The sequence below is a fragment of the Neopsephotus bourkii genome, unplaced genomic scaffold (assembly GCF_033783945.1).
Source record: "Neopsephotus bourkii isolate Nb327-2 ecotype Australia unplaced genomic scaffold, CSIRO-AGI_Nbou_v1 NB_518, whole genome shotgun sequence".
NCBI classification, from domain to species: Eukaryota; Metazoa; Chordata; class Aves; order Psittaciformes; family Psittacidae; genus Neopsephotus; species Neopsephotus bourkii.
In genome coordinates this window covers 1766647-1778709 of record NW_026901019.1, presented here as the reverse complement: position 1 = coordinate 1778709, position 12063 = coordinate 1766647, and the positions used below count along the sequence as shown (strand labels likewise).

General features: G+C 45.2%; 1 protein-coding gene across 7 annotated transcripts in view; it reads right to left on the bottom strand.

The window, feature by feature from the left end:
- LOC133210814 (calpain-13-like) overlaps positions 1-12063 on the bottom strand; it is a 68957-nt gene that overhangs the window by 40639 nt on the left and 16255 nt on the right. For 5 of the 7 annotated variants that reach the window (XM_061350533.1, XM_061350534.1, XM_061350531.1 and 2 more), the window contains exon 2: positions 3990-4238. In XM_061350533.1, the coding sequence (XP_061206517.1) occupies positions 3990-4238 (249 nt within the window). Of the gene's footprint in view, positions 1-3989; positions 4239-6392; positions 6629-9653; positions 9715-12063 lie in introns of those variants that run through there. The other 2 variants (XM_061350536.1, XM_061350535.1) reach the window with 2 other exon arrangements.

The window sequence follows — 12063 nt, the reverse complement described above, 5'->3', positions numbered from 1 at the left end:
TACAGGTCTTGAAACCTCCCACTTAGACCATACAGTACAAGCTGGGTGTTACCAACTGTTCCCCTATGGTCACCACACCACAACCATACAATCCTGCTAGCTGAGTCCCCAGCCTGAGAAAGAGGGAGGCAGGCAAGACCATCAGAACGCTGCTTTTCCCTTGATCTGGGATCCGTGCATCCCCAACACACACATGTAACAAGCCCTCCCCAAAAATCAATAGATCCAGGAGATACTATGCAAATAAACCCTCCTGATTTAAAGCCTGTGCAGAAAGATAGAGGTAATAAATGGAGATGTACTGCAGTTTCCCCGGCTGAAAGATATGAACTCTGAAGTTGAGGTCAGATGCAATCAGCCGAGTAGGCGAGGGCTGACACAATGGCAGCCTGGAAACGCTGTTCAATTACACTGATTGCACGCACACCCTCAAAATAAGGTGAATTGATTTTGATTTCCATCAAGGAGAAATACTGAGCAGGATCCAAGGGCCATGTGGCTCCTGGGAAGCACTGGAGCTGTGAACTCCATCAGGAACAGCTGGCAAGCAGCTTTGGCTCATGCCAGGGAATGGCCCCAAGTTGACAGACTTGCAAGTAGCACTATCCCTCATCGCCACTCATTTCCCGTAACTTGCTTTATTAAAGCACTCATGTGACAATCCATATTTCTCACTCCCACCCCTTTTTCTTTAATACAAGAACTAAGTTTTTAGGTTAACTACAAACCATTGTCTGGTTTCTTGCCTGAACCAAACCTGTCTTTTTCTCCCCTCCAGCTAGACAGGCCAAGGCTGATGCAGTAGGAGCTCCAGCTCAGTTTATCTGTCTGGAAAGATTTTGACTTCTAAATGATTATTTCTTTTTAAAAGGATCCATTTTGGCTTAGTCGGTTCCTGGGTTCAAAATTCCTTCATGCTGATGGTATTTTCTGGGAATTAAATAAAATGCCAATAAACAAATAATCACCAGAAGCAGTGCAGAATCACTTGGTTCCTGACAGGAGGTTACATTTGCTTTAGGAAGGGACAGAGGAAGGGAGGAAAAAGTGCGAGGAAGCCCTTTTGCAAAATTACTGAATCAAACGACAAATCACTTTTTCCAGCAAACAAGCACTGGCCCAAAATGTGTCATTTCCCAAAATGTTTTTTAGATGCTAAGTGCAGCAGCACGGTTCTGAGCCTCTGCTAAGAAAACAGGATATATCCCTTGCTCAAGCTCAAACTAAAGTAACCTCTTTCTGCGGCTTCTACCCAAGGCCACAGATGGGTGAACTTCTCTTAGACGCTATTCTTCACTTCCCCTGACACCAGATATGAGATAAATACCCAAGAACTCCATGCCCTGATGCTGCGAACAGACTGTGATGATGCAGAGGAAACCCACGTTGGCTACTTCAGTCCTTTCACCACACACACTCCTACAAATTGTATCAGAGGCACTCAGTGTTTTCTCTCATGTCGATACTGGCCTGTCTACCTTGTAGCTTTTCCCTCTCTTCTGGTTGCCCCCCCAGACGTCACAGTCTGTGATAAGCAGGGGATGGACTTTTGCGCAGCAATCCCTCCCTCCATAAGGGAGTTTCCTGAAGAAACAAAGGGTGAGCAGTGCAGGAGCAGTGGCCTGTGACCTTGACGACTCCAGAAAGACCTTCAGCAGCTTCACCCTCTGCCCATTTTAGTCTTTTTTTAAAGCATAAGCACTGAAGATAAGAAACTATCCTTAACATTTGTAATAGTTACCGTTTCGAGCGCAGCAGTGGGCTATCCCTGATGCAGGGCCTGGTTGAGTACATGGTTATCTCCTCTCACACATAGAATCATAGAATGGTTTGGGCTGAAAAGGACCCGAAGATCATTATTTCCACCCCCTTGTCATGGGCAGGGACACCTTCCACTAAACCAGCTCCAAGCCTCATCCAACCTGGCCTTGAACACTGCCAGGGATGGGGCAGCCACAGCTTCTCTGGGCACCCTGTGCCAGCGCCTCAGCACCCTCACAGGGAAGAACTTCTTCCTTATATCTAACCTAAATCTCCCCTGTTTAAGCTTGAACCTGTTACCCCTTGTCCTATCACTACAGTCCCTGATGAAAAGTCTCTCTATAGCATCCCTGTAGGCCCCCTTCAGATACTGGCACATACCACATTCAAAAATATAAGCAACGTTAGCAAAGGTAAAGCATTCCACATTCAGCACCACTACAATTCACATTGTCTGGATCATCCTAATTCAATTTCTTTTTGCATTTGTATAGTACCATGGATTATGGTCAGAATCAGAGTGAAATCTTTAGCCTAAACCTTAATTGATCAAAACTGTGTATTCAATAACAGTAGATCATTCCATGACTTCCTCTGTTCCACTCAACTGCTTGTGTGAAGGCAAAGCACAAAAGTCCATTTGTTCTGAACATTTCAAAAGGAGCACCTCAATATTTAAATAGAATTTCCCTTTGGTTTGGCTTTGGAAAAAGCCCAGCTATACAAAGTAATTTGTTCAGTTTAAAATAGAACTTCCCTTCCATTCCTCAAAACTGTGGGTGAGTCAAAAGAACAGTTAATTGCAGAGCTCCTACTGGATCTGGTACCTCCAGCCCCACTTCTAGTAATGTTTGAAGTACCCCATGCAAAATCTCTGTTAGCAGTTGCACACATTTCAATGGACATAGACTGAGGGCCTGGGGACCAAAACACAGCCTGGAACAGTCTCCATCTGATGGGCAGCTGCAACTACTGCAGAGTTAGAGGTGGCATTTCAGATGTTGTCCTGGTGCTCCTGACTCACCTCTCCCTTCAGAGACTCCCATACTGAATCAGCTCACTTTACAAGCCACATGATAACGCACCAACAGAGGTGGGAAGTGTCTTTACCTTTGCACACATAACTTCTCTGATACTTTCAGACCCTGCTGCAGCAGCAGGTAGTGAGAAGCTCAAGCCTCAGGTCCTGTCCCTCTTACCACAACACTCATCCACAGCTCTGTTGGTGTCCAGGTTGCAGCTTCTTCTCCATCTACTGCTTCACCACATCACATTCCATTTACAACAAGGCGGGGGCTTCCCACCTTTCCATTCAGGCATCCACATTTACAAGCTCTGCAGGCTCCCTGTGCTAGCCTGTTTCCCTTCTGGAGCCCATGGCTTTCAATGTCCATGCTGGTAGCAGCTTCTAATGCTGCTATGCCGTGGCCACCACATCGCCAGGCTTCAATGTACCCTCATTGCCCTACTTGCAAGACTAGTTGTCTTGTCCTGTCTCTCACAGTTACTCTCTCTATCCTGGGGGTTTCCTTCAGGAAGAGGGACTGGTTTGCTCCAGCCCAGGGAAGCCAGAGGCCCCAGGCATCAGTGCTGTGCTCAGCAAAACCCAGCAGCACATGGCAAACCCAGTAGCTCCATTAGCAGCAAATGGTACATAGCAGTGCTATATAGAACAGTCTGATCACGGAAAGATTCCCTAAAGCAGGTCTTAGGAAAAAAGAGCTGAGTATGTGATTTCACCTTCCAGTTTAAACATCCGTATGCCAGATAATGACAACTGCCTACTAAACTGCAACTGCGAATCAGCAGATAAACACACTTCATCTCATGCCTTGTCCCAATTACTTTAAATAGGTATTGCTGAGTCAGTGGCTTGGATTACAGAAATTGGAGATCTTTAGTAGAATTAGACAGCTTTCCAGGTTTGCACAAAGTGCCCTAGAAGCAGATCAAAATGGGAGCGCTAGTTCCAGTCAGGTTCATTGTTGGAAACAAGCTTCCTATAAAAACACACCCAATGAAATCATTAATGTTACAGAGGTTATCTTTCCTCCACACATGCCACAGCAAGAATCCTCCAGTGGTGTGCTCCCAGTGGTCTCCTTGGGGCAACCAACTTCCTTGGTTAGCACAGATCTCCATCCCTAAGATGAAGGCCTTTAGCCCCCGGCTATCAGTGCTCCCATTCAGCAGCAGGGCTACGGAACACCCAAAATGGCATAACTCACCGTTGGCCTCTTCCATTGTATTTGACGCAGCTTATCCTCTGGGAGCAGGTTAGGACCGATGGAGCTGACATGAGCAGGGAAGGTGGCATCCTCAAAAAGCACTCCTTGGCTCAAACACGAGGCTCGCAGGCGGTTGAAGTCCTGGTTATTAAATTTCTTCAGGTTCTGGAGGCTTCCCATTGTCCCTGTTGTTTGCCAGCCCCGCTCCGACGTCAGACCAGAGCCAGGGGCAAACATTGTGCCCCTATCCTGTGAAGAGGAGGCATGGACTGCTATTAGTTTCCTGATCAAAAATGGTGCCTTAGGAATGTATGGGAAAGCAAACATCTTCCCCTGCCCCCGAGAGTTTTATGCTTGCGAAGCTGAGGGCAGTCACAGTGACAAAATCCTTATTAGCTAGAAATGCATGGGGAAAGAGTCGTTGTCAAATCCCAACTGGTTTATCTTAAACCAGTGCTGTCACTGCTACAAATTCAATTTTGAGTCTACCCTAAAGACAGAGAGCAAAGCTGTTAGCAAGCTGCTGTGTTAGCATTGAGGTACATCTGCAACACAAGTGAAAATGAGGGATGGAGCAGGAGCTGCAGACATAGGGGAAGATGGAGGTGTGCAAGCAGGAAGGATGCTGTGATGTACCCAGGGCTCTTCTCGTCACGTATTATGCCTGTGAACATGGCATTTTTGAGTTGCTTGATTTCATTTCCATTAGTAAGGGCTTGATGGTCACTCTCTCTGAGATGTTAAGAAGGCAGAGACTTACCTTCCCTTGGGATCTGCTCCAAAGACCCCATGCGCATTGGGAGTGGCTTCCAACCAGCTTACACAGACAACCCACTAGACTCCCTACAGTGCTGATATAGGACCAGCAGTTCCTGCCCACAGCTTCCACTTAAGATGTATCTTCTCATAAATTAGCACTAGAAGATCCACCACATGCCCTGGGCAAGCCACTCCTACATTTAATTAACTAACTTCACTGTGTTAATTTCTAGCCTGAAGTCACTTAATTCCACTTCTAAGTCACAGGATGTCACAGCTTCACCCCCCCTCCCCCTTTTCTTCTATTTATTTATTTATTTATTTATTTATTTCTATTTTTGGTAGATGAAAGGCTCTTTCCTACCAAACTCATCTGTAGGTCCAAGATGTTCCTGGTGCAGCAGAGAGAGCAGATGGCTCCAGCAAGAGCAAAGCCTCAGATTCGTGTTGAGAATCGTTCACACACATGAAAAACACACTGAAGGTGTGATACAGCCCCCCCCCCCCTCCATGTTTTGCCTTAGTGTAATCCCCTTTCTCTATCCTTCAAGTCACTTGGCCTCTTGGCATTAAACAACAACATAGAAAAAATAAGGAGTTTTGCATCTCATTGTTGTAATTAAAAGCCCCACAAATAAATCAGATAGAATTCAGAAACCTCCCTCGGCCAATAAGAAGAGAACATTCCCCTTGGGCTTGCATTTTTTAATACAATGGAAATAAATCTCATGTAATGTACCATAACACGACAAGGGAATGGCTTCTTCTTAACAAATACTCATTTGAAACTGTGCCCAGGCCCCATGCATGCTAAGATCTATTTCTTGCAACAGTGTTCCAGCAAAACTGATTAGTAATTCCAAAACTCAAATTAAAACTAACAGAGCTTGAAGGCTGGGTCTGACACACGTTTCCTCTCTTCTGACAGAGAACAAGAGTTTTTAGCGTGCATGTGTGTGTGTGTGTGTGTGTGTTTAATTGCGTTGTTTAACATATCCGGAATAAATTAGCATCCAGACTGAAGAAAAGAATACACTTAACTACTTCTCCCTGGCAGGGATAACTTTATCAGCATTGTGTCTGGGGCACACATGCACAGATACATGAGCAATATATGCATCCCTGCCACTGTGCAGGCAGCCATACCTAGCCGGCATTGCCCTGCCTGCACCAGCACGCTCTGCCAGCCACCTCGATTGGAGGGGGAAGCATCCTCTCCTGGTTAACCTTCATGGGTGCATCAGCAACAGCTTTTAGAGCAGAATATTGCCTACCTGGCAGGGGGAGCTTCTTACCGTTACTGAACTCTGAGACAGAAAGACTTTAAAGGGACAAAGTCATAATGCAATAGGTCTCAGAGGCATTGCCCTTGGACTGGTCCTTGCTACAAGATGTTGGAGGAGAGAGGATTTCAAACACTTGCAAAAGTTGGTGTCAGACATAGAATAGTTTGGGTTGGCAGGGACTTTAAAGATCATCTAGTTCCAACCCCCTGTGTACACATATTTTGTGCACAAATGTCACATGTTACACAAATTCTGGAGAAAAACAAGAGACTGCCTCTCAGCTAAGGACGGAAATCATTATTCACAAGGGATTAAACATTTACTTAGTCCCGGCATCGCCTCCAAAACATTTATTTACCTGAAACTGAGAAAGGTGAAATCACACCCCAATTTGCATCTGCTGCTTTTTTTTGATTCCTCTTCCTTCTCAGCAGGGAGAGATCCGTCTTCTTGCTGGCTGTCTCAGAGGGTCGAACTGTGAGGGTGGGGAAGGGAAGGAGAACAGTGGGAAAGTTACAGAGAGGATAAAAAGAGATCAGGTGTGACAGTTGGAAGGGATGGGAAAGAAAGGGGAGTCCCTGAGGATGTCAGAACAAAAAGGTTGGTAAACCCTGCAGAAACTAAACCTGGGAGCCACAAGCACCCACCATTTCCTGCATTAAACAGCTTAAAAACCAGCAGCAAAGGGTGTCTCTCGTTTCCCTCCAGCATTCATTCATGAAAGATGTCAAGCCACTATTATAATCAGGTACTCAATGGTGGCAAATGCTACTGACAGCTAATTACACTTTGCATAAAGATTTATGTCAGAGTACAGACATAATTTCCTTCAATGGCTCCTGATATTTTTCACTGAGTAAAAAAGTAAAAATAGGCAATTAGAAAACATGTGTCTGCTTCACAGTGAGCCCTCTCCTTTCCACTGATTTCCCAAAACATTTCCATTCTGTGATGGCTCAGCTGGCTTTCTGTACCTTAGGAAGAGCAGCTGGATTTTCTCAAACAATACAAAGAACACCAGGAAAGCCCAAAATCCAGCAGCCCTTCTTTTCCTGTTTCCCCTCAAACGCTCCAAACTATCTATGTACGTTTCATCTCACCCCCATAATATTCAATACATACTACAAGTACTATTCCCCTCTAAGACACTGCCATTCGCATATTTGGAGCACTGTAAAAGCTTCAGGGAGTCAGCTCCAGAACTGTCTTACAGTGAAGGGAAGTGTGAGTTTGGGAGCTCTCCTTGCATTCAGATTAAAAACACCAACAGCAAAATGACCTGAACTTGGACACCCCAGACCTCAGATGGACAACATCTCCTTGTACCTACAATGTGTGAAAGCCTTGAGAGCACAGAAAATCAAAACCAAAGCCAGGCATCTGGCAATCCTCCAGGAGACTACTTCTCCAGTAGCATCTTGCACAACCTTCTGCTCCAAAAAGCCTAAGAAATACTCCCTCCTGGCTATTTATTAAGTCAATTTTCTCCTCATTTTGCATACATAGCATAGGACAGTTCCAGATACCTTTTTTCTACCTCATTTAACAGCAGCCTACAGTAACTATAGAGACCTCCTCATCTTAGGATCTCCACTCCCACTTGATTCAATTACTTCTGACAACTTACCGTTTTACTATGAGGCTCTTTCTAGGACAGCAAATTCATCTTTTCTTTCCCTCCAGGTAACATTAAGGACAGGGACTCTAATTTATCCTCTCTCTCCAAGCAAAATCATTCTCAGTGTGTCTGTGGTGCTTTGCCAGCACCATTACATGTATTTCACCTGCTTCATCTTGTACTAAGTAAAACGGCAAAGGGATGTTTTACCTGCAACGCCTCCGGTGTAACTCTCCAGCCAACACCAACAGTGACAGACAGGCTGGCACTACCCATGTTCTCCTTTATAGGGCAGCTTTTGCCACGCCTTAAGTAAACGTAACTGAGTTGAAATCAAGTTCAAGGCCAAAAGCAAGAAATCAGACTTGGGTGTAATAGTTTCATGCAGACATCATACCATGGGGAGATAAATATATACATCTATTAGCCATCCACGATGTCAATCTGTGTCAGCTGACAGATTCCTGTTAAAGTTATGCTTATTAGAGAACAGGATTTGTTTGCACCTCCCACATTTTTACGTTATCTGTTTTCCTCCTCAAACCATCAGGAAATGCAGCAATCTCCCTGGATCCAGGCACAGCCTGGCAGGACTCACCAGGAGACAAGTTATCAGAGCTGTGTGTCATTCTTTCTGTAGCAGCAAAAGGAGTGGATACTCTCAGACCAATACCTGTTGGCATTTACACTGGGCTCTCGCTTAAATTCACATCAGTTCTCCCACTTGGCATTTCGTTTCCTTCAGGACTGCTTGAGGAAGTAAGAGTTATCCATATATTCAGGAGACGTAGGGGCCCGGTTTTCATTAAACTAAAGCCTAAAGCCAAAGAACTAAAGAGTTCTAGCAAAAGTATGGGAAGGAGAAGGTTATTTCATTTTTGGAAGGCCAAACTGAGATAGCCTAAAGAGACACAAAATTCAAGGGAATGAGTGCAGCACATTCTCAGGGACACATTCCCTGGCAGCAATCCTGAGTGTATTCCTATAGACTGTAGATGTGTTTTTGAAGGAAAGGCACTCGATGTCCTCGTGGACAGCAAACTGAACAAGAGCCAACAATGTGTCTTTGCAGTACAGCAAACCGGCAGCATCTTGGGCAGCATGAGCTGCAGCATAGCCAGTGGGTGAAGGCAGGTGATCCTTCCCCTTTGTGCAGTGCTTTTGAGACCGTATCTGCAGTACTGGGTCCACTTTTGGGCTGTCCAGTGTAAGAGGGGCACTGAGAATGCAGCAAGTCCAACAGAAACCCAGCCAGGTGGTCAGGGAGCTGGAGTACATAGTGTGAGAGAAGAGGCTGAAAGAGCATATCTGCTCATCTACCAGGAAGAGACCAAATTGTAGCCTCCTACTATCCAAAGGCAGTTACAGAGAAGGTGGAGCCAGACTCTTCTTGAATGGGAGCAGACAGGCAGAGTCCTATTGACTCTGCACAAGCAGCAGCAAGGAAAATTAACACAAGGCTGGAGTAAGAAAGGTCTTCAAGGTGGTTTAGCTGAGGAGCAGATGCCTGGAGAGACTGGAGCATCTCCACCCCTGGAGACATCAGCTGATAAGGCCATAAACAATATCACCTAACTTGGAAGTCAACCCTGCTGTGAGCTGGAGAAGCAGTCAAGGGCCTGCTGAAATCCCTTCTCAGAGAGCTGTCTCTATGCTTCACTGTTTCTGGAGCTGCAGCATCCAGGCTGGCTGGGCCACATGTGAGTGGGACACAGCAGTGGCAGCACAGAAGCTCACCGTGGTTGCAGAGGTCACTTGAAAACTGCTGTGGTTGGTACCTTTGAGAACTGCTTTTAATACCCAAGCCAGCAAATGGAAAACCACCTCAGGTTCTGGCTGCATGTATGTAGAAGGGTAAATACTTAGCTCAAGAAATTACCCTCTCGTCTTCAAGCTACCACAGCTTATTCATCAAAAGAACAGTTACTTTTCAGTGAGTGTTCATGGAGCTTAGCATGTGCATTAACAGAAAAATTCACCAATGCATAGTTCTTCCCTCACCCAAAGTGACAGAATCACCTGATTTGTTCAGAACAAGACTTCCTAGTTGGACTGCAGTCTCTTTGAGGTAGAATGCTAGCAGTTCCCATAGCAGCTGGTCGCTAGGAGCTAGGGGAGATGAGAACATAAAAGTGCTCATAAGAAAGACAGTTCAGCTTCCTCATCAATATTTAGTTTTGTTCTATGAGTCTACAAGCTGTGTACTGCATCCTACGGACTCACATTTTAGGGCTTTCATTTCCTCTTGAGATGTCACCGTTTAGCAGACTCTAACAGGAAACGCATCCATGTAAATTAGAGCAAAACCTGCCCCAGAGAGCAAAACAGGTGCAGTTTTCCTTTAAGAGCTGTTTTCCACAACCACTACATAAATAAAAGCTGATTGCTCCCCTAGAAGCAGGGAGCAGAGGTTTTCTTCATTGCAGGAAAGGAGCTCTGGGGTGATAAATGCCAGTGCTGCTAGCTCATCTGACAGCACGCGTGCTGTTAATCGCCTCCTCTCTGGAGAAACGGCAGGTATATTCCCCTCCAGGTATGGTGATTCATTGTCTGGAACTGATATCTCTGCTTAAATGGTGGATTAACATGATTTAAGAAATATTCATTGCAAAGTTGATTAGAAAGCACCATCACCAGCCTGGCAGGAGATTTCAGTTATTGCAGCATGACACCATTCCGAGATTGTCAGCTTTTCTGCAGAAGGCTGTATTGATGTGTCCATTTTCACAGTGGCTCCAGAGATGGAAACCCATGAGGCTGAGGGATTTATGTGCAGTAATGAGCCTTTGGATTATTTGCTCTCCTAAAGTGTTTGTGGAATCCTGCTAGAGAAAAGAGGCATTTGAGTGAAAAGCAGAGGGACAACAGGGGTATTTTCTGCTAGTGGTACCGTACCCTGTGAGGTTGTGGCAGGTACAGCATTGCCCGGACTTAAGGTTTGATTTTTCAGAGCAGGAGCATTAATCCACCTCAGGGTAGCTGTGCAGCTTAATCCGCTCAGGAGTAAAAGATGCTGAGGGATCACAGGAAACTCAGAACTGCTTCTATGCTGTCTGCTACCACTTCAGGGCTGTTAAAAGCACAAACAAAGGAGGGGCCCCTGTGGTTCAGACCAACAACCACCATGCGTTCCTTCCCCTGGTCCAGCGGGCACCAACATCAAAGCACATATACCAAGAAGAGGTGTAGAACCCCTGCTTTCTGTTAGCATGGCTTATGAGGTCTCAGCTGCACCACAGAGTTTCACCTATTCGGGGATTTAACAAACCTTTATTCCTCTCTGCCCTGGAATAAAACTACACAAAAAAACGCACAAACCACAGGATACTTTTGAAAGGGATTTTAAACTAAGTATATTTATCTGCTGCCCGCTTTACCCAGCATTCCTGAGGGCAGGCTGCTGTTCTCTGTAGCCAGCAGCAAGTTTTCTATCATATTCAGGGAAGGAGGACAGCATAATGTTTTCCAAGTACCGGTGGGAGCTTTGGCATTAAGAAAGGCAACTCTCCTCCCTCCGCCCACAGAGCGTATGTACCAAAGTATTAGAGATTGCTGTATTCTGCAGCATTTCAGACATATGTCTTCATTTCTTAGTTCTGTGGCCTTTACCCCTGTGAAGATCACACTCGTTTTAGCAGGAATATTCCTAATTTACACCATGGTAAGTAAAACAAAAAGGCAAGGGATTTTTCTAGGGTAGTAAACACAACATTGTGTTGCATGAAGGGGGAATCTTCCTTTAATCCCCTTCACCTTTGTAGCAGTGATTGAGTGTCCCACTGCTTTTGCATTATGGGACTTACAAGAGAATGCTGTTAATCCATTTCATTTCCTCGTTCATAATTCTGTATATAGGTCAAGTGTTACCACTTATTTGCTTCTCTCAGTCAAGATGCAAGGAGGCTGTGAATAATACTGTTCATAGACAATCTCCTTTGCTCTGCTTTTATGCACTCGTATTTCTGGCAGGACTTGCCCTTCTAAAGCACAAACTTTTACGACTGTATAAACTATCAGGCAAATAGCAAAGTCCTACTTCAGCATCTGTTTTCACCCAGCCCTCGCCCACGAGCTGCCCCTCGGTGCAAATTCACCACGAGCTGCAGCACTTTACCATCCTCACATATGAATCATTTTGTTCGTAAACGAAGTACAACTGCTGCTGGAGTGAAATGTGGCAGCTGCTTAACAGTACATAATGAATCCGCATAGCCAGATCCTGCTGCCACTTGATGTAAGGGGGATTTGGTGTAAAAAATGTATCCCTCTGGAGTCCTTTTTCTTTCCAGAAGGAATATCCACCGACTTCAGAACTACAGTGGGGAGTCTTCAGGATTAAAAATAAAAAGAAGGAAAAAAGGAAAAGCCCAGACAGCCTGCTACTGACACCCATATTAGCACTAGAGTTCCC